The sequence below is a fragment of the Scyliorhinus torazame genome, chromosome 1 (genome assembly GCF_047496885.1).
Source record: "Scyliorhinus torazame isolate Kashiwa2021f chromosome 1, sScyTor2.1, whole genome shotgun sequence".
NCBI classification, from domain to species: domain Eukaryota; kingdom Metazoa; phylum Chordata; class Chondrichthyes; order Carcharhiniformes; family Scyliorhinidae; genus Scyliorhinus; species Scyliorhinus torazame.
This window is the reverse complement of record NC_092707.1, coordinates 288,353,196-288,373,748: the sequence shown is the minus strand read 5'-3', so window position 1 is coordinate 288,373,748 and position 20,553 is coordinate 288,353,196. Positions and strand designations below refer to the sequence as shown.

Genomic DNA, 20,553 nt, shown 5'->3' with positions numbered 1-20,553 from the left:
TCTTGTTACCTTCCCCAACGGTAGGTCCTCTATTTCTCTACTCTGCTCCCCAGGATGCACCACAAACAGCTCACTCTTCCCCATGTTCAATTTATACCCTGAAAAATCCCCAAACGCCCCAAGTATCCGCATTATTTCTGGCATCCCCTCCGCCGGATCCGCCACATATAGTAGCAAATCGTCCGCATACAAAGATACCCGGTGTTCTTCTCCTCCCCTAAGTACTCCCCTCCACTTCTTGGAACCCCTCAGCGCTATCGCCAGGGGCTCAATCGCCAGTGCAAACAGTAATGGGGACAGAGGGCATCCCTGCCTTGTCCCTCTATGGAGCCGAAAATATGCCGATCCCCGTCCATTCGTGACCACACTCGCCACTGGGGCCCTATACAATAGCTGCACCCATCTAACATACCCCTCTCCAAAACCAAATCTCCTCAACACCTCCCACAAATAATCCCATTCCACTCTATCAAATGCTTTCTCGGCATCCATCGCCACTACTATCTCTGTTTCACCCTCTGGTGGGGCCATCATCATTACCCCTAACAGCCTCCGTATATTAGTGTTCAGCTGTCTCCCCTTCACAAACCCAGTTTGGTCCTCGTGAACCACCCCCGGGACACATTCCTCTATTCTCATTGCCATTACCTTGGCCAGGACCTTGGCATCCACATTTAGGAGGGAAATTGGTCTGTAGGACCCGCATTGTAGCGGGTCCTTTTCCTTCTTTAAGAGAAGCGATATCGTTGCTTCCGACATAGTCGGGGGCAGTTGTCCCCTTTCCTTTGCCTCATTAAAGGTCCTCGTCAGTACCGGGGCGAGCAAGTCCAAATATTTTCTATAAAATTCGACTGGGAATCCGTCCGGTCCCGGGGCCTTTCCCGTCTGCATGCTCCTAATTCCTTTCACCACTTCTTCTACCTCGATCTGTGCTCCCAGTCCCACCCTTTCCTGCTCTTTCACCTTGGGAATTTCCAGCCGCTCCAAAAAGTCCATCATTCTCTCCCTCCCATCCGGGGGTTGAGCTTCATATAATTTTTTATAAAATGTCTTGAACACTTCATTCACTCTCTCCGCTCCCCGCTCCATCTCTCCTTCCTCGTCCCTCACTCCCCCTATTTCCCTCGCTGCTCCCCTTTTCCTCAATTGGTGTGCCAGCAACCTGCTCGCCTTCTCCCCATATTCATACTGTACACCCTGTGCCTTCCTCCATTGTGCCTCTGCAGTGCCTGTAGTCAGCAAGTCAAATTCTACATGCAGCCTTTGCCTTTCCCTGTACAATCCCTCCTCCGGTGCTTCCGCATATTGTCTGTCCACCCTCAAAAGTTCTTGCAGCAACCGCTCCCGTTCCTTACTCTCCTGCTTCCCTTTATGTGCCCTTATTGATATCAGCTCCCCCCTAACCACCGCCTTCAACGCCTCCCAGACCACTCCCACCTGGACCTCCCCATTGTCATTGAGTTCCAAGTACTTTTCAATACATCCCCTCACCCTTAGACACACCCCCTCATCCGCCATTAGTCCCATGTCCATTCTCCAGGGTGGGCGCCCTCCTGTTTCCTCCCCTATCTCCAAGTCCACCCAGTGTGGGGCGTGATCCGAAATGGCTATAGCTGTATACTCCGTTCCCCTCACCTTCGGGATCAATGCCCTACCCAGCACGAAAAAGTCTATGCGCGAATAGACTTTATGGACATATGAGAAAAACGAGAACTCCTTACTCCTAGGTCTAGTGAATCTCCACGGGTCCACACCTCCCATCTGCTCCATAAAATCTTTAAGCACCTTGGCTTGTTTTATTGTTGTTAAAAAGGAAAACCTTTGTATTGTTTTGTTTGGCCGAAAAAATTTGAATAAAATATATATATTTTTTTTAAATAAAAATTCTCTCTTGCTGGAGATGGTCATTGCCTGACACTTGAGTGGCGCAAATGCAACTTGGCAGCCCAAACCTGGATATTGTCCAGGTCTTGCTGCATTTGGACATGGACTACTTCAGTATCTAAGGAGTCATGAATGGTGCTGAACATTGTGCAGCTTTCAGCGAACATCCCCAATTCAGACCTAACAATGGAAGGGAGGTCATTGGCTAAACAGCTGAAGGTGGATGGACCGAGGACACTACCCCGAGGAACTCTCGCAGTAATATCTAGGAACTGAGATGATTGACCACCAACAATCAAAACCATCTTCTTTTGTGCCAGGTATGATTGCTACCGGCAGAGATTTCCCCAGTTTCCCATTGACTCCAGTTTTGCAAAGGCGCCTTGATGCCATGTTCAATCAAATGCTACCTTGCTATCAAGGGACAGTCACTCTCAACTCACCTCTGGAATTCAGCTCTTTTCATGCTTGGACCAAGGTTGTAATGAGGTCAGAAGTTGAGTGGCCTGGTGAAACCCAAACGGAGCATGTGTGCGCAGGTTATTGCCAAACAAAAGCTGTTTAACAGCACTGTTGATGACCCCTTCCATCACTTTACTGATGATCAAGAGTAAACTGATGGGGCAGTAATTTGTCGGCTTTGATTTGTCCTGCATTTGTGTGTACAGTTACCTGGCCAATTTTCCACGTTACCGGGTAGATCGCAGTGTTGTAGTTGCACTGAAATAGTTTGGCTAGGGGTGCAGCAAATTCTGGTGCACAAGATGGATCATCCACTCAGCATTTCAGGCAGAAGATTGTTGTAAATGCTTCAGCCTTATCTTTTGCATTAATGTGCTGGGCTCCCCCATTATTGAGGATATTTGTGGAGCCTCCTCCAGCGAGTTGTTTGATTATCCATCACTATTCACGACTGGATGTGGCAGAGCTTAGATCTGTGGGTTGTGAGATAGGTTAGCTCCATCACTTGCTGCTGATGCTGTTTGGCACACAGGTAATCCTGTGTTGCAGTTTCAGCAGGGTAATATGTAATTTTTACATATGCCTAGAGCTGCTCCTAGCATGCCCATCTGCACTTTTCATTGACCCAGGGTTGATCCTCTGGCTTGGGGGTAATGGTAGACTGGGGGATATGCTGGGCATGAGGTTGATTTGTGGTATTCAATACTGTTGCTGCTGTTAGCCCAGCCCACAGCAGCTCATGAATGCTCAGTCTGGAGTTGTTGAATCTGGTCAAAATCTATCTCATTTAGCATGGTGTTAGTGCCACACAACACAATGAAGAGTAGCCTCAATGTGACTTCATTTCCACAAGGATTGTGCGGTGGTCACTCCTACCGATAAGGTCATGGACATATGCATCTGCAGCAGGCAGGTTGGTGAGGACGAGATCAATTATGTTTTTGCTTCACCAGATGCCACAAACCCAGCCCAGCAGTTTTTTCCTTTTTATCAGCAGGATGTTTCCATGCCCATGTTTGACGTGATGCTACACGACTTCATAGGGACATTTGGGCGGCATGGTGACACAGTGGTTAGCACGGTTGCCTCACAGCACTAGGGACCTGGGTTCGATTCTGGCCTTGGGTGGCTTAAGTAGGGTGCTCTTTCCAAGGGCCAGAGCAGATTCGATGGGCAGAATGACCTCCTTCTGCAATGTAAATTCTAGGATTCTATGGCTGTCTGTGTGGAGTTTGCACATTTTTCCCCATGTCTGTGTGGGTTTCCACTGGGTGCTCCGGTTTCCTCCCACAGTCCAAAGGTGTGCAGTTTAGGTGGATTAACCATGCTAATTTGCCCCTTAAGTGTCCTAAAGACTGGGTGGGGACCGGGATGGGATGACGGAGTGGGCCTAGGGTTAGGGTGCTCTTTTGGAGGGTCGGTGCATAGTCGATGGGCCGAATAGCCTCCTTCTGCACTGTAAGGATTCTATTATTCTTGTGGGTCCGGAGGCAATGTTGAGGACTCCTAAGGTAACTCTCTTCTGACTGTATACCACTGTGCTCCTCCTCTACTGGGTCTGCAATGTCGGGTGGTCCGACCGGTTTAATTCCATATTGTTTTTCTAGTGATTTTACTTACTCGGCCATTTCAGAGGGCAATTAAGAGACAACATAATCGCTGTGGGTCTGAAGTCACATGTAGGCATAGAGTTGATATAAATGGGTATTTCTCTGGTTAGCAGGATGTAATGAGTGGTGTGCCACAGGGATCATGGTTGAGGCATTAACTTTCAACAATTTATATAAATGAATTGGATAAAGGGGCTGAAGCTATGGCTGCTAAATTTGCTGATGGTACAAAGATAGGTAGGAAAGTAAATTGTGAAGAGGACGCAAAGGGATATAGATTGATTAAGTTGAGTGGGAAAAACTCTGCCAAATGTGGAATTGCCCATTTTGGCAAGAAGAATAAAAAAGCTTATTATCTGAACGGTGAGAAATTGCAGAACTCAAGAGTGGCAGAGGGATCTGGGTGACCTAGTGCATGAATCACAAAAGGCTGGTGTACAGGTACAACAAGCAATTAGGAAAGCTAATAGAATGTTTTCATTTATAACGAGGGGAACCTAATACAAAAGTAGGGAGGTTATGCTTCAGTTATACAAAGCATTGGTGAGACTACATCTGGAATACTGTGTACATTATTGACCACCTAATTTAAGGAAGAATATAAATACATTGGAAGCCGCTCAGAGAAGGTTTACTAGACTAATACCTGGAATGGGCAGGTTGTCTTATTAGGAAAGGTTGGAGAGGTTAAGTTTGTTTCCACTTGAGTTTAGAAACGTAAGAGGCAACATGATTAAAATATTTTAAGATTCTGAGGGATACTGTAGCCACCTAAAATGGCTGATCCCCTATTAATTTGGCCAAAACCCGATTTAAAATGGCTAACCGAAAAGGCTGATGTGAAAAGCAGCCAACAGGACACAAACGGACAGCTGCAGACAGAATAGCGTATTCGGCTCTGGGGAAGTCGGCCCAGATCGATACTCAAGACTATTAGCAGCACATCAACCCAGACATCTGCAGTTTAATCGGCTATCCCCGGGAACAATTGCAACATATTAGCAATTGAATGCCGGGCCAGACCTGTCGGCGCCTGCAGTGGCCGAAACAAAGACAGGTGAACGACCACCCCCCGATCGAGGAATCGCCCCGTTATTGGACATATCGAACCCAGTGATTGGGAACAAGTCCAATCACTTGGGACTCAGGGTCAAGGGCCGCCCCGAGAGGCGGGAAGCCCCTGGGCCCTATAAAGTGAGGGGCCAAGTTCAGATCTCTCTCTCTCTCTTCCTTCTTCACCTGCTCGCAGCCTTCGCAAGAACCTTCAGCAAAGAACCGTAAGTTTGACTCCAGCGATCGCTACCCGATAGAGATTCCTAGCCATCGACCCGTATCAGCCTTTTTGAATCCCGCAGGCCAGATCCAATTCGATAAGCCATTTGTTTCCCTGACCTGGTGGGCCCTTCGTAAAGTTAAGTATCGGCCAGTAGTGGTAGGTTTCGATATAGATAGTAGGATTATTGTGTAAGCATTAATTGTTGTATATAATAAATGACCGTTGATTTCAATCTTACTAAGCGGTGTGCTGACTTATTAATCATAACTTGAACTTGAACCACGTGGCGGTATCAGAAAGATACCTGGCGACTCGTGAGCAAAGGTGACGTAATCAGAGCTAATAAACTAAGGCTAAAAAGAGCAACAATACTGACAGGGTGGATGTGGAGAGGACGTTTCCTCCTGTTGGAGAATCTAGAACCAGGAGTCACTGTTTAAAAATAAGGGGTCACTCATTTAAGACAGAGATGAAGAGAACTCTCTTCTCTGAGGATCGTGAGTCTCTGGATCTTTCTCACTCAAAGGCAGTGGAAGTAGAGTCTTTGAATATTTTTAATGCAGAGCTAGATAAATCCTTCATAGAATCATAGAATTTACAGTGCAGAAGGCCATTCGCCCCATCGAGTCTGCACCAGACCCTGGAAAGAGCACCCTACCCAAGCTCAGGCTTCCACCCTATCCCCGAAACCCAGTAACCCGCCCTAAACTTTTGGACACTCAGGGGCAATTTATCATGGCCAATCCACCTAACCTGCACATCTTTGAACCGTGGGAAGAAACCGAAGCACCGGGAGGAAACCCATGCAGACACGGGGAGAAAATGCAAACTCCACACAGACTTGATTAACAAGGAAATGAAAGGTTATCAGAGTCGGCAGGAATTTGGGGTTGAGGTTACAATCAGATCAGCCCAAATCTTATTGAATGCAGGAGCCAGCATGAGGGGCCAAGTGGCCTCCTCCTGCTCCTAATTCATAATCACCCCATAAAATATACAGTGCACAAGCACAGCAATAATTTTGAGCTTTGATTTTAAGGCTGAGTAAACTTGCCTGGGATCTCATTCATCCTCTCTCAAAAAAATGTGATTGCACTGTCACCCAGTGGTCAGCACAGATCTTGCACAATCTGCCACTGCTACAAAAGCTGGAGACAGACATGGTGTTTCTTGGAGCCATGAATCCCGTGCGATTGCCAAGGAGGCCCAGTGAAAAGACATCCACATACTCGTAATTGCAGATTCCAGATAATTCTATCAACACTCTTTACATTATCTGGTACGAATGTGCCTTTTCACAATCGCACCCAGGCTGTTTAAGTAGGTAGCATTTAGCATCATTGTCTTGTAAAATGCCAGGTCCCCACATGAAACTTATGCATTGGGCCTCTACATGGCAAATGCTGCTTCAGCAGCAGAATTACTATTGCCATTTTTTGTGGCACATTCCGCTAGTTCTTTCCTCTGAAATTATTTTACTTTAAAAAAACTATGCATCACATTTCACGAGAAATATTTTGATTAATTTAAAATTGAGTTCTTAACTGCATTATTAAAATTAATCACAACAAGCTGAGGCTTTTATATCAGGAAACTTTTTTTTTGAATTGAAATACAAGAACATGAAAATCATGAAATTGAAGCATGATTAAAAAAAACAATTCTTCTAAAATGTGGGTGGCACGGTGACACAGTGGTTAGCATTGCTGCCTCACAGCTCCGGGGTCCCGGGTTCAATTCCAGTCTTGGGTGACTGTGTGGAGTTTGCACTTTCTTCCCATGTCTGCATCGGTTTCCTCTAGGTGCTCCGGTTTTCTCCCGCAGTCCAAAGATGTGCAGGTTAACGGATTGGTCATTCTAAATTGCCCCTTCGTGTCAAAAAGATCAGGTGGGGTTACTGGGATAGGGTGGAGGTGTGGGCCTAAGTAGAGTGGTCTTTCCAAGAGTCAGTGCAGATATGATGGGCCGAATGGCCTCCTTCTGCACTGTAGAGATTCTATGATTCTATTCTCTGACCTACGAGGTCAATACTTAAGGCACAGTAAGAAGTCTTACAACACCAGGTTAAAGTCCAACAGGTTTATTCACCTGATGAAGGAGCTGTGCTCCGAAAGCTAGTGATTCGAAACAAACCTGTCGGACTTTAATCTGGTATTGTAAGACTTCTTACTGTGCCCACCCCAGTCCAACGCCGGCATCTCAACATCACAATTAATAAGGTAGTTCTGTTAAATATGAAAAAGGGTTCGGAAGGAAGATTGTAACAATGGGCTTATTATGAGTCCCTTCAATCTTGTTAACGTAAAGCTGCAATAATCCATTTTGTTAGTAATTATCTTTTCTATTTAAAACGTGACATTTGTTGGTCTTGCTCTCCAGTCAGATGGTCGTTTAAAAACCCACCAACTGCCTGGATAAAATATTGAATGCATTCTTATTCACATATTTCCTTTTCTGAAAGATGTATGATTTTATAGAATGTGGAGCAGGCATGAGGAGCTGTATAGGATCATAGGACTTGATTTAGCTGTGTTATGTGGGATGTAAGCAACTCCCCTTAGAACTGGGGTTTTCTGTGTATTTTCTTTTGCTTTTGTAGGGTTGGGTATGACGAATCCACTTTTAGCTCCTATAGGGTGCGCATATCATTGTGGTATCCGGAAAGAGGAGACTGTGATGAGTCGTTGGTGCCGTTGGCGCTGCTGGAGTTGCATATGTTGGTGTGCACCTGATCATGGAAAGTTTATCCCGAGTTTGCATGATGATTGTGGGTTTGTGCGGCGTGGAAGCGTGTGCATCACTTTGCCATTTTGTCATGTTTTCATGATCCAATCTTGTTTCTCCCTCGGTCTCTGGTGGTACGATAAGAGTATCTAGTCTTGTCTAATGATTGTATTGAGCCAGTTGTGATGTTGTTCTGCTGTTCCATTCCTGTTCCAATCTGTACTCGTGTAGGTTAAGCTTTTTTTTTTCTTTTCCTTCCTTGCTTATGGGGATGTATTATTTTGTAACTTTGTTGCATTATTTTTCAATAGCGTAAAAGTTCAATAAATATACTTTTTAAAAATCTATGGTTCAAATCAGCCTTGGGATAAATTCAATAACACAGCCTCCATTGATTTCTGAGGAAAATAATTCCACAGACTAACGATTCTCTGAAAGAAACAAATTCTCCTCAGCAGTGTCTTAAATGAGAGACCTCTTATTCTCAAACACCGTTCCTAGTTTTCGCCCTTCCCAACTGGAGGAAACATCTTCCGGATATCCATCCTTTGAAGTGCCTTCAGGATCTTAGATGTTTCAATTACATCACCTCTCATTCTTCTAAACTCCAATGAGTATAGGCATAACCTCTTATAAGATAAGCCCTTCAAAGGAATGAGTCAGGTGATCTTCTCTGAACTGATTCCAACGCAACTATATCCTTCTTTAAATAAGGAAAGCAGAACTGTACACAGCATTCAGATGTGGTCTCACCAATGCCCTGTACAGCTATTGCAAAACTTCACTACTTTTAAATTCCGTTCCATTTTAACATACATCAACCTTCCATTTGCCTTCCTAATCACTCACTGTAGCTAAGTTCTAATGCTTTGTGATTCATAGGAATGGGAACCTCTTCATTCACCTGAGGAAGGAGCAGCGCTCCGAAAGCTAGTGACATCGAAACAAACCTGTTGGACTTTAACCTGGTGTTGTAAGACTTCTTACATAGGAATGGGAGTAGGGCATTCAATCTCTCGAGCCTGCTCCGCCATTCAATGGGATGATGGCTGATCTGTGACCTAACTCCATGTACCTGTCTTTGGCCCATATCCTTTGATACCTATGCTTAACAAAAAAATATCAACCTCAGATTAAAAATTGACAACTGAACTAGCATCAATTGCTGTTGTGGAAGAGAGTTCCAAACCTCTACCACCCTTTTGAGTGTAGAAGTTCTTCCTAACATCCTTAACTCTTTGATGATGCCCCCAGTTCTAGAACCTCCAACCAGTGGAAACAGTTCATCTTTATCCATCTTGTTTTTTTCCTGGTAATATCTTGAATACTTTGACCAGATCACCCCTTAATCTTCTAAAATCTAAAGAAAACAGGCCCAAATTGTATAATCTCGTCTCATAGCTAAACCCCTGATAACCAGATATCATTTTTGTAAACCTACTTTGCACTCCCTCCAAGGGCAAAATATCCTTCCTACGGTCTGGTGCACAGATCTGAGAGTCTGGATTTTACAATGAGCTGCAGATTGTTATTCCAAGTTATCATCTTCCATGGGGTTCACATAGGCCAACGCCTTTGCCAGATTGTCAAATGTCTTTTCTGAGTTGTCAGATACTACCCTCAGTTTTGCAGGATAAAGCAGGGCATAATTTACCCAACAGCCTTGAGTCGCTTTCTCAGTTCATCAAAGCCTCTGCACATTGCCGCCAAGAAATCTTGGAAGAGAAAGACCATGGCCCCCTCGTAGAGCAAGGTTCTATCACACCTCGCTGCTTTCCCAACACGAGTGATCTCCAAAGTTTTGAAAATGGATAATTATGGAACGGGGACGTTGGTTGTTCTTGGGCCTCAGAGTCAGGAAACGGTGTGTCCTTTCCAATGTAATACACCCAGCTTCCGTAGCCAGCTTAAGACAATGTGGCAGCCAGCTCTCAAAGAATTTAATAGTGAGTTTACCCTCCACTCCTTCTGGCAAACCGACAACATTTTTCTTCCAGCCTCACTTCTCCAAATCCTCTGGGTTTTCTGACATACCACAAAACTGGTTTTCCAAGGATTGCAAGCAGGCTTCAGCTGAGGAAGTTGCATTTTCAACCAGGATTCTCTCCTCCATTTCATAGAGCCTCTTATTAGTATTCTGCAGCTCAGTCTCATGAACACTAATATTCTGTGTCAACAAGCTGAGTCTATCATCAATGACTTTAATGATGTTTGCAGCCATCATCTGCAACACCTATGAAGTGCCGGATCAAGAGTGCGCTCGAGGATCAGATCACTATATTGAGGAGTCAGCGCCACCCAGTTGCATTGGACTTCTCCCTTTTTTCGACAATCTTTTTAGGATTTCTTGGCACATTTTCGACACCACTTAGCCAGAAATCTTCTCTTTTCTTTTTTAAAAACGCATTTTATTCAAACTTGTATCAAAGTAGGTTACAGCAAATAAACACCCCGGGAAACATTCTTCCCAATAATCAACTATACAGTTTGTACAGATTTTCCTGCTTTTTCAACCCCGCTCCCCTGCGCCGAACAGCTCCTCAAACACGGTCGCAAACATCCCCCACCTTTTCTCGAACACCCCTGCTGAGCCCCTTAACTCATACTTTATCTTCTCTAACCGCAGGAAGTCGTACAGATCACCCAACCATGCTGCTACCCCCAGTGGCGATGCCGACCGCCACTCCAGCAAAATTAGTCGCCATGCAATCAGAGAGGCGAAGGCCATGACATCAGCCTTCCTCCTCTCCATGAGCTCCGGCTTCTCTGAAACCCCAAATATCGCCACCAAAGGGTCCGAGTCCACTCCCTCCTCCACTATCCTGGCTAAGACCGCGAACACTCCCGCCCAGAATCTTCCCAATTTTTCACAACCCCAAAACATGTGCGCATGATTCGCTGGCCCCCGCGCACACCAATCACACTCATCTGCTACCCCCTGAAAGAACCCACTCATTCTCGCCCGAGGCATATATGAAATGAAAATCGCTTATTGTCACAAGTCGGCTTCAAATGAAGCTACTTAGAAAAGCCCCTAGTCGCCACATTCCGGCGCCTGTTCGGGGAGGCTGATACGGGAATTGAACCGTGCTGCTGGCCTGCCTTGGTCTGCTTTTAAAGCCAGCGATTTAACCCTGTGCTAAACCAGCCCCTGCACCCTGTGCACCACCTTGAACTGTATCAGGCTCATCCTTGCACAAGAGGTGGTCCCGTTTACCCTTCGCAGTGCCTCACTCCATACTCCCCAATTGATCTCCATTCCCAGCTCCGCTTCCCATTTCTCCTTGATCTTCACCACCCGCTCGCCTCCCTACTCCCCCAGCCACTTATATATATCCCCAATTCTTCCCTCCCCTTCCACATCCGGAAGCAGCAGTCGCTCCAGCAGGGTGTATCCTGGCAATCTTGGGAACCCCTTCCAGACCTTTCGTGCAAAGTCCCTAACCTATAGATACCTGAACTCACTACCCCTCGGCAGCTCTACCCTCTCCCTTAGCTCCTCCAGACTGGCGAACCCTTCTTCCAAATACAAATCCCTCACAGTGACCAGCCCCACCTCCCTCCACCTCCTGTATACACTACCCATCCCCACCGGCTCAAACCCATGATTCTCGCACAGCAGCGTTAGCACCACCATCCCTTCCACCCTAAAATGCCTCCTCAGCTGGTTCCATAGCTTCACCATGACTGCACCACTGGGCTCCCTGAATACCTACTCGGAGCCATTGGCAATGCTGCCGTCACCATAGCCCTCAAACTAGACCCCTTATAAGATCCCTCCTCCATCCTAACCCACTCTACCCCTTCTCCTTCCCACCACCGCCGCACCTTGCCCACATTTGCCGCCGAATAATAATGAAGCAAGTTTGGCAACACCAACCCCCCCGCTGCCTCTGTAGCAGGGTCCTCCCCACCCTCGACACCTTCCCCGCCCATACATAGTCAGAGATGATTGTGCCCACTTTCCGTAAAAAGGCCTTGGGTATAAAGATCGGGAGAGCCTGAAAGATAAACAAGAACCTCGGCAGAATATTCATTTTCACCACTTGGACCCTCCCCACCAACGTTAAGGCAGTGTATCCCACCTCTTAACATCCTCCCTGGCCTCCTCCACCAGCTTCCTTAAGTTCCACTTATGGAGCCCCATCCATTCCCTTGCTACCTGAATCCTCAAGTACCTAAACCTATCCTTCTCTACCGTAAATAGCATCCCCCCTAAATTAGCCCGCTGTGCCAGCTCATTCACCGGGAATACCTCGCTTTTCCCTACATTCAGCTTGTATCCCGAGAACCCTCCAAACCTCCCCAACAGGCCCATAATCCTTTCCATACTCTCCAACGGATCCAAAACATACAGCAGGAGGCCATCGGCATAGAGCAACACCCGATGCTCCCTCTGTCCCCTCATTAGCCCCTGCCACTCTGCCGACCCCCTGAGAGCCATCGCCAACGGCTCTATGGCCAGCGCAAACAGCAGCGGCGACAGCGGGCACCCCTGCCTTGTAAGCCAGAAATCTTTTAGGGGCATTCTATGAAGTATTCACTCCCGGATTAGGTAGTATGAACAGGATAAATGAGAGAATTAAAGGATGAGTGACGGCAAAGCCCATGGAAATGCTGCTATTTCCACCCTGCATCAAATGATCCCTCCATTGTACCTTTCTAACACGCGCAATTTATTTCTTCCTATAGGATAAAACTCAAAGTAAAAATATGGCAACTGCTTGGAATTTTGGAAACAAACTCAAGAAAGGTTAAAAATATTCAGCAAGGGGTCAGTCAATCGACTTCCCTCTGCACTGAGCAAGGATCTTTAGGGCTGAAACTTTGGCTGACTTTATTCATTCCAACTGCTTCTGATGAAGAAGTTCAGATATTGTTTCACACTATTACCATTAAAAATATTTCCACAAAATAAATAAACCATTCATTTGAAGCAGAAAATTGGTAGGGCTACCGGACAGGATCAGGGGAGTGGGATTAATTGAACTGCTGTTCCAAAGAGCTGGTGCAGGTATGGTAGGCCATGCGGTCTCCTTCTGTGCAGTAGGATTTTGTTAGTCATCATATTTTAGGTTTCCATATATGGCATCTCATAATTTATAATCACAGAACGTAAAAGGAAAAAAAGTTAACTGTTACAAGCATCAACTCTTTCCGAAGCGTGATGATTACAGAGCAGAACTTACATGATTTCTAACCCTCCTGGCATGGTTGAAGCTGATGTTTGCTCCTTACTGGAGGAGGAATCAGTGGCACATTCTGCTTCTGACGTAGAATCACTGCCACATGGGTCATTGTTTTGATAAGCTGTCCTCTGTGGTTCAGTTTCTACTCCAGGTGAAGACAGTTCTCTCTCACTGTATGCGTCACTTATAAACATGCCTTCATGAGTCAAATAGGCCACTTCTGTTTCCAACGTGTGACCCAACACAGGATTCTTTTGACTACATACAGCTTCCAATTCCCTGCTTTTTTCCCGAATCCTATCCAACACCAGGAAGATGACATTACGAATGGTACTTACTGTTGCCTGCACAGAATTTGGGTGAAAAAAAGCACAAAAGTCAACACTCTTCAAACAGCTGTATTAAAGTCCACTCAAAATTAGTTAATTTGTATAGAAGCAAACAACGCAGGTACTCAACTTTCAGGGTCTGAAATTTTTGTTCCAACAATAGCTTCAGATAATAAGAATATGCGATTGCGAACATATAATTAATAATGGGCAATTTTATACAGTTTACCCAATTACTGTCATTTTCAGTTACAGAACAAGAAAAAAAATTAAAATGTTAACTATTTAACTAAGATTTTCCTCATTCTTTGAGATCAACCAAACTCCACACACAAACGGTCTAAATCTTGGCAGGGTCAGATGGGAGGGGGCACACATCATGTACGCTGTCAGCCTAGTGGGGAGCACCCTAATTCAGGCAGTCCCTCCCTCACTGATGCTCCTCACTATGATTTACTAAAACAGATTGGGATTTAGTAACATGCTAATTGTAGCCAAGGCTTACCTTAACCCTCTTTAGAAAGTTAATAAAACTTGCAAAGATGTTTTTCAGAAGGTCCAACCATTGAGGAAAATTCAGCATTCTCATCTGATCAGCAAGCCTCAAAAAGGTAAATAGAAATAGGAAAATTAGTAGCTCTTTTATTCAAGTTAAGTCTGCACGGATACATATTGGGTCAGAAGGGCAGGTGGCAGCATACTTGGTCCTAAAGGCTATTGAAGTAGTAAAGCTGAGGAGAGGGGGGCTAGTAGATCCAGTTAGTTTGTCCAGTTTTAGAGTAGCAGCATCTCAGCCAACAGAACACTGACATGCGTTGCCAATGCTTCACATCTTGAGTAATAGATTAAATTCTGGGTTACTACAGTTGATTGCACACCTCCAGGTAGAAGTAGAGCAGAGAAACTTTATTACATGAAGATTAAAAGCTTCAGCCAAAGGATGAGTCAAATCGGCCAAATTACTATTTATATTTATATTTGCTTCAAGGAGGGCTGCACAGTGGCGCAGTGGTTAGCATTGCTGTCTCATGGGGACTTCCGGTGGCGACCACGGAGTGAGTGGTCGCATATTTGGTGGCTCCCGCTCGTGGCAGTTTTTTCGGGCCTTTGTCCCAGCTAACAAGTGGATGTGAGGCGGAATATAGATGAAGGAGAGTGAGGAAAACATTTACTCTCTGGTGGATGGAGCTGAGGGCCAGATGCGGTCGAAAAAGAGGGAATCAGTTGTTTGGAGCTGGTGTGGTGATGGCGGAGGGGCAGGGAGTGACCCTGCCGGCTCAGAGGCCGATGGAGCAGCTGGTGAGCTTCTTGAACGAGACGTTCACCCAGCAATGGAAGGAAAGCCTGGAGGACCTGGCCTGGTTGGTGGATTCGATCCGGGCGGTGGTCGACCGCGTTGAGACGAGGCTGGCAGCCCAGGATCAGGGATCCAGAAGAGGGAGGAGGTGGTGGGGGAGCAGGAGGAGCAGTTTGCCTCGATGGGAGCGGAGATGGGGCTGAAGCGCGATCAGCAGAAGCGACTACAGGAGAAGGTTGAGGCCCTAGAGAAACGGTCATGCAGGCAGAATACAAGGAACGTTGGCCAGTTGGAGTGGAGTGAAGGAGCTGATGCTGGTGCGTACGTGGGGAGGATGCTGGAGAAGCTGCTCGGAGAGGGCGCGTTTGCACAGCCATTGGAGATGGATTGAGCACGCAGGGTGCTAATGAGGAAGCCTCAGGGGAGTGAGCCGCCGAGGGCGATGGTGGTGCGGCTACACCGGTTCATGGACAAGAAGCAGACTACGAGGTGGGCCAGGCTGCACATGGGAGGGCAGTGAAATTAGAGTATACCAGGACTTGGTTGCAGAGTTGGCCAAGAGGAGGGCGGGTTTCAATACGGTCAAGGCAGCCCTCTACAAGAAGGGGGTGAAGTTCGGACTATTGTACCCGGCACCTCTGTGGGTGACCTACGAAGGCCGGGAGCTGTACTTTGGATCGGCGGAGGAGGCGGTAGAATGCGTCAGAGACAATGGACTGGCAGGAGGAGGTGGGCTTTGAACTTTTTGTGGAGATGTTATTATTATGTTGCTGTTGGATTGGATTGGATTTTGTTTACTGTCACGTGTACCAAGGTACAGTGAAAAGTATTTTTCTGTGAGCAACTCAACAGATCATTAAGTATATGAAAAGAAAAAGAAACAAAATAAAATGCATAACAGGGCAACAGAAGGTACACAATGTAACTACATAAGCACCGGCATCGGCGAAGCATACTGGGGTGTAGTGTTAATGAGGTCAGTCCATAAGAGATCAGCGGGGGTAGGATGCTCGGCGCCATGGGCGGGGGCCGCCAGGCTAGCTGGACTAGTTCACGGAAGTGTAATGGGGGGTGAGAGGAAGGTCATTGGGGGGGGGGGGGGGGGGGGGGGGGGAGGAGAAGCTGGCCCAAGAGGGGCTACGGTTGATCGGCAGGGTGCCTCCCGACCAGGTTGGTCACGTGGAACATGCAAGGATTTAATGGGCCGGTCAAGAGGGCCCGTGTGTTCGCACACTTAAAGCGATTGAAGGTGGATGTGGCCATGCTACAAGAGACACACCTGAAGACGGGGGACCAGATTAGGCTGAGGAAAGGATGGGTAGGGCAAGTGTCTCATTCAGGGCTGGATTCTAAAATGAGGGTGGTGGTGATTTTGGTCAATAAGCAGGTGGCGTTCGAGGTGGGAAATATTGTGGTGGACTCTGGGGAGGTATATTATGGCAAATAGGAAACTGGAGGGGATATTGGTAGTGTTGGTCAACATCTATGCCCCAAAGGGGCAGTACGGTGGCGCAGTGGTTAGCACTGCTGCCTCACGGCGCCAAGGTTCCAGGTTCGATCCCGGCTCTGGGTCATTGTCAGTGTGGAGTTGTACATTCTCCCCGTGTTTGCGTGGGTTTCGCCTCCACAACCCAAAGATGAGCAAGCTAGGTCTATTGGCCACACTAAATTGTGGGGGGGGGGGGCGCGCGTATAGGGAAAAGGCGGAGCAAGTGGAGATATAAAGGCTATTGGAGGAACATCTGCAGGTGGACCAGAGATATGCAGAGGCACCGGAGGAAGGGCTGCTAAAGGAATGGCAGAGGTTGCAAATGAAATGTAGGTTATTATCCACGGGTAGGGCAGTAGGGCAGTTGCGAAGGGTGAGAGGAGCAGTGTATGAATCTGGGGAGAAGGCGAGCAGGATATCAGCGCACCAGTTGAGGAAGCAGGAGGCAGTGAGAGAAATTTGGAAAGTGAAGGACACGGGAGGAAACACGGCCTTGGACCTGGAGGAGGTGAATGGGGTGTTTCGGGAGTTTTACAGTAAATTGTATAAGTCGGAACCCCTGGCCGGGGAGGAGGGGATGAGGAGGTTTCTGGGATGGTTGGAGTTCTTGAAGGTGGATGAGGAGTTGGTGGATGGCTTGGGGGCCCCAATTGGGCTTGTAGAAGTAGTAGAGCGGTTGGAGGCGATGAAATTGGGTAAGGCCCCTGGACCGGATGGGTATCTGGTGGAATTTTATAAGACGTTCTAGGGGGTGTTGGGGCCCCTATTGGTAAGGGCCTTCAATGAAGTAAATGTGTTGGGAGTGCTCCCCCTGATGTTGTCAGAGGCATCAATCTCCCTCATTTTAAAATGGGATAAGGAGCCGGAAAACTGTGGGGCATATAGGCCGATTTCCCGGTTAAATGTGGATGCCAAATTATTGGCGAAGATCCTGGCCACAAGGATCGAGGATTGCGTCCCAGGCATAATTGGAGAGGACCAGACGGGGTTCGTTAAGGGGCGACCAACATTAGGAGGTTGCTTAATGTAATCATGATGCCTCCAGAGGGGCGTGAGGTTGAGGTGGTGGTGGCCATGGACTCAGAGAAGGCCTTTGATCGGGTGGAGTGGGAATACTGATGGGAGGTCCTGGGCTGTTTGGGTTAGGGCAGAGGTTTGTGGATTGGGTCCAGTTGCTATACCAGGCACCAGTGGCGAGTGTGCGGATGAATCGAGTGAGATCAGGTTGCACCAGGCAGGGACGTTCACTTTCCCCACTGTTGTTTGCCGTGGCTATAGAGTCGCTGGCATTGAGAGGGTCGAGGGTCTGGCAGTAAATAGTACCGGGGCAGGGGGTGGAACACAAGGTCTCGCTCTACACGGACGATCTGCTGCTGTACATATCGGAACCACTGGGGGGAATTGGATGGATTATGGGGATATTAGAGGAATTCGGCCAGTTTTCGGGATACAAATTGAATATGGATAAGAGTGAGGTCTTTGCGATCCAGGCGAGGCAGCAGGAGAAGAGACTGGGTGAGATGCCGTTCAAGGTGGTGGGAGGGAGCTTTCAATATTTGGGTATCCAGGTGGCGCGGGAGTGGGAGCAGCTGCATAAACTGAATTTGGGGTGGCTGGAGGTGGTAGTGGGCACGGATAGAGATTTGAGGATCTCTTTATTGATGAGGGTTTACCGAGCCTGGAGGAGGAGTTTGAGTTGCCAGGGGGGGATTCCCGTACCTGCAGGTGAGGGATTTTGTGCGGAGGCAGGTTTCGACCTTCCTGTACCTGCTGCCCCAGGGGGCCACAGGATAAGTTGGTGTTGAGAACGGGAGTAGGAGAGGGGGAGGTCTCAGAGATCTATAAGGAGCTGATGGAGTGGGAGGGAGCCCCGATAGGGGTGGTGAAGAGAAAGTGGGAAGAGGAGCTGGGTGGGGAGTTGAGGGCCGGGTTAGGGGAGGAAGCCCCGAGGAGAGTTAATGCATCCTCGCCGTGCACCTGATACAGTTTAAGGTGGTCCCCAGGACACACGACTGTGGCCGGATGAGCAGGTTCTTTGAGGAGGTGGCTGATAGGTATGGGCGCTGTGCGGGGGTTCCTGTGAACCATGTCCATATGTTTTGGGCATGTCCAAGGCAGAGGGGTTTCTGGCAGGGGTGTTCTGATGCCATGTCAGAGGTCTTAAAAGAGAGGGTGGTTCCGAGTCCAGAGGTGCCGATCTTCGGTGTGTCGGAAGATCCGGGAGCCCAGGGGGTGAGAGAGGCCGACGTCCTGGCCTTTGCCTCCCTGGTGGGCCGGAGACGGATCTTACTCGGATGGAGGGACTCAGAGACCCCGAAGTCGGGGGTATGGGTTAGCGACATGTTAGGGTTTCTCAAGACTCGGAAAAAATTAAATTTGCTTTGAGGGTTTCGTTGCAGGGATATGCTCGGAGGTGGCAGCCGTTCATCAACTTCTTCGAGAAAAATTAAGCTGTCAGCATGGGAGTTCATTGGGGAAGGCGGCACCGTTTGTGTAAACCATGTTGGCTGGGGTTTGTGCCCGGGGGGGAGGGGGGATTGTTGGCTATATTATTGTGTTTTTGTTTTTACTGAAATTTGATGTTTAAAATTGTTAAAATTCTAAATGCCTCAAAATATTTTCTAAAAAATAGCATTGCTGACTCATGGCGCTGAGGACCCGGGTTCGATCCCGGCCCCGGATTTACAGTCCATGTGGAGTTTGCACATTCTCCCATGGGTCTGCATGGGTCTTACCCCCACGACCCAAAGGTGTGCAGGGTAGGTGGACTGGCCATGCTAAACTGCCCCTTAATTGGATTTAAAAAATTTTTTGCAAGGTTACACCATCCCATAACAAAAGTACTTCGGCAAGTTACCATTGGTAAGTCATGACTGAATATTACAAATTATAAAAAGATATCTTTACTCAAGTTTTTTTTCCCCCAAATTCAACTACGTATGAAAATGTGTTTCTTGTGTAGATGGAAAATCATTTAAACACTGATATTTTCATTGCAAACTGAGTTATGATACTTTGCAAAGAACAGCAAATAGACTCACTTCAGTACAACTTCGGTGTCTATTTTCTTCCATTTGTGCAATAGTTTCAATAACACTCTGTAAAATAAATGAGAAAAACGTGAGCCAGTAAGCCAACGTCATCAAGCTGTTCAAAACGTAATTTCAGTACACACAGGATCATTGCAATCACTATCAAAATAGATTGTTGAGCTAAATTTAGCACTTTCAATTAAAACTTACAATAACCAGCCGGAGTAAAAGACATCGGCCTGGATCTTCCGTCCCCCCGCGCCAGATTTCTGGTTCAGCACGCCGGCAGGATGCTCTGTTTCGCTGGCTGCTCAATGGGGTTTTCCCATTGTGGGGCAGCCCCCGCCGCCTGGAAACACCCGGGCTGCTGACAAAACGGAGCTTCCCGCCGGCAGAGAATCCAGCCCATCAAATGCAAATTAAAAACAAGTGAGGTTAGTTTAAGGAGAAAATCCATTTGTGCAGACCAGAAAACGTATGCACATGAATCAGTATTCAAGTATTAAATACAAGAATGATTTTGGTCCTGAGGACCCATGGCAAATCTGTATAGTTTTGATCAACAAATTTCCACATTTACAGAAACAAGTGTCATCACAGATCAGCAACCGCTCACATGATTAACATTGTAGGTTCTTTGCTTATGGAAAAATAGAGCACACAATCAAGGCAGTGCCCTGTTCATTTATGGCAAGGCTTGCCGACTTTATACTCTTATTTGCAATAACGACCAACATTTCATCTGCCTTCCTAATTACTCGCTGTACCTGCACGCTATCCTTTTGTGGTTCTTATACAAGAACACCTGGATCCCTCCGTCCTGCAGAATTCTGCAGTCTCTCTCCATTTAAATTATATTCTGCTTTTCTACTCTACCGAACAAAGTGGACACCTCACATTTCCCCACACTATATTCCATCTGCTAATCTCTTGCCTGCTCACTTAGCCTATCTATATCCCTTCACAAACTCTGCACTCTCCCAACAATTTGTTTTCCTACCTATCTTTGTATCATCAGCAAATCTGGTTGCAATATAACCAGTCCCTTTCTCCAAATCATTATGATCATACATTTATGAGACCCCAGCACTGATCCCGGTCATACTCCACTAGAAAGTTTGCCACGCTAAAAATGATCCATTTACCCCGACCATCTGTTTGCTGCTAGTTAGAAATCTTCAATCCAGGCGTCTATATAACCCACACTTTTGTTCTGTCGTAAACTTTTACATGGCATCTTTGGAAATCCAAGTACCCTACA

The 20,553-nt window shown here is 47.0% G+C and overlaps 1 protein-coding gene across 1 annotated transcript in view; it reads right to left on the bottom strand.

Moving 5' to 3' along the window:
• The window catches only part of vps54 (VPS54 subunit of GARP complex), a 161,738-nt gene that overhangs the window by 80,950 nt on the left and 60,235 nt on the right, over positions 1-20,553 (bottom strand). The window contains 4 exon segments of the mRNA XM_072507135.1: positions 13,146-13,489; positions 13,980-14,076; positions 19,302-19,324; positions 19,326-19,358. Of these exon segments, the coding sequence (XP_072363236.1) occupies positions 13,146-13,489; positions 13,980-14,076; positions 19,302-19,324; positions 19,326-19,358 (497 nt within the window).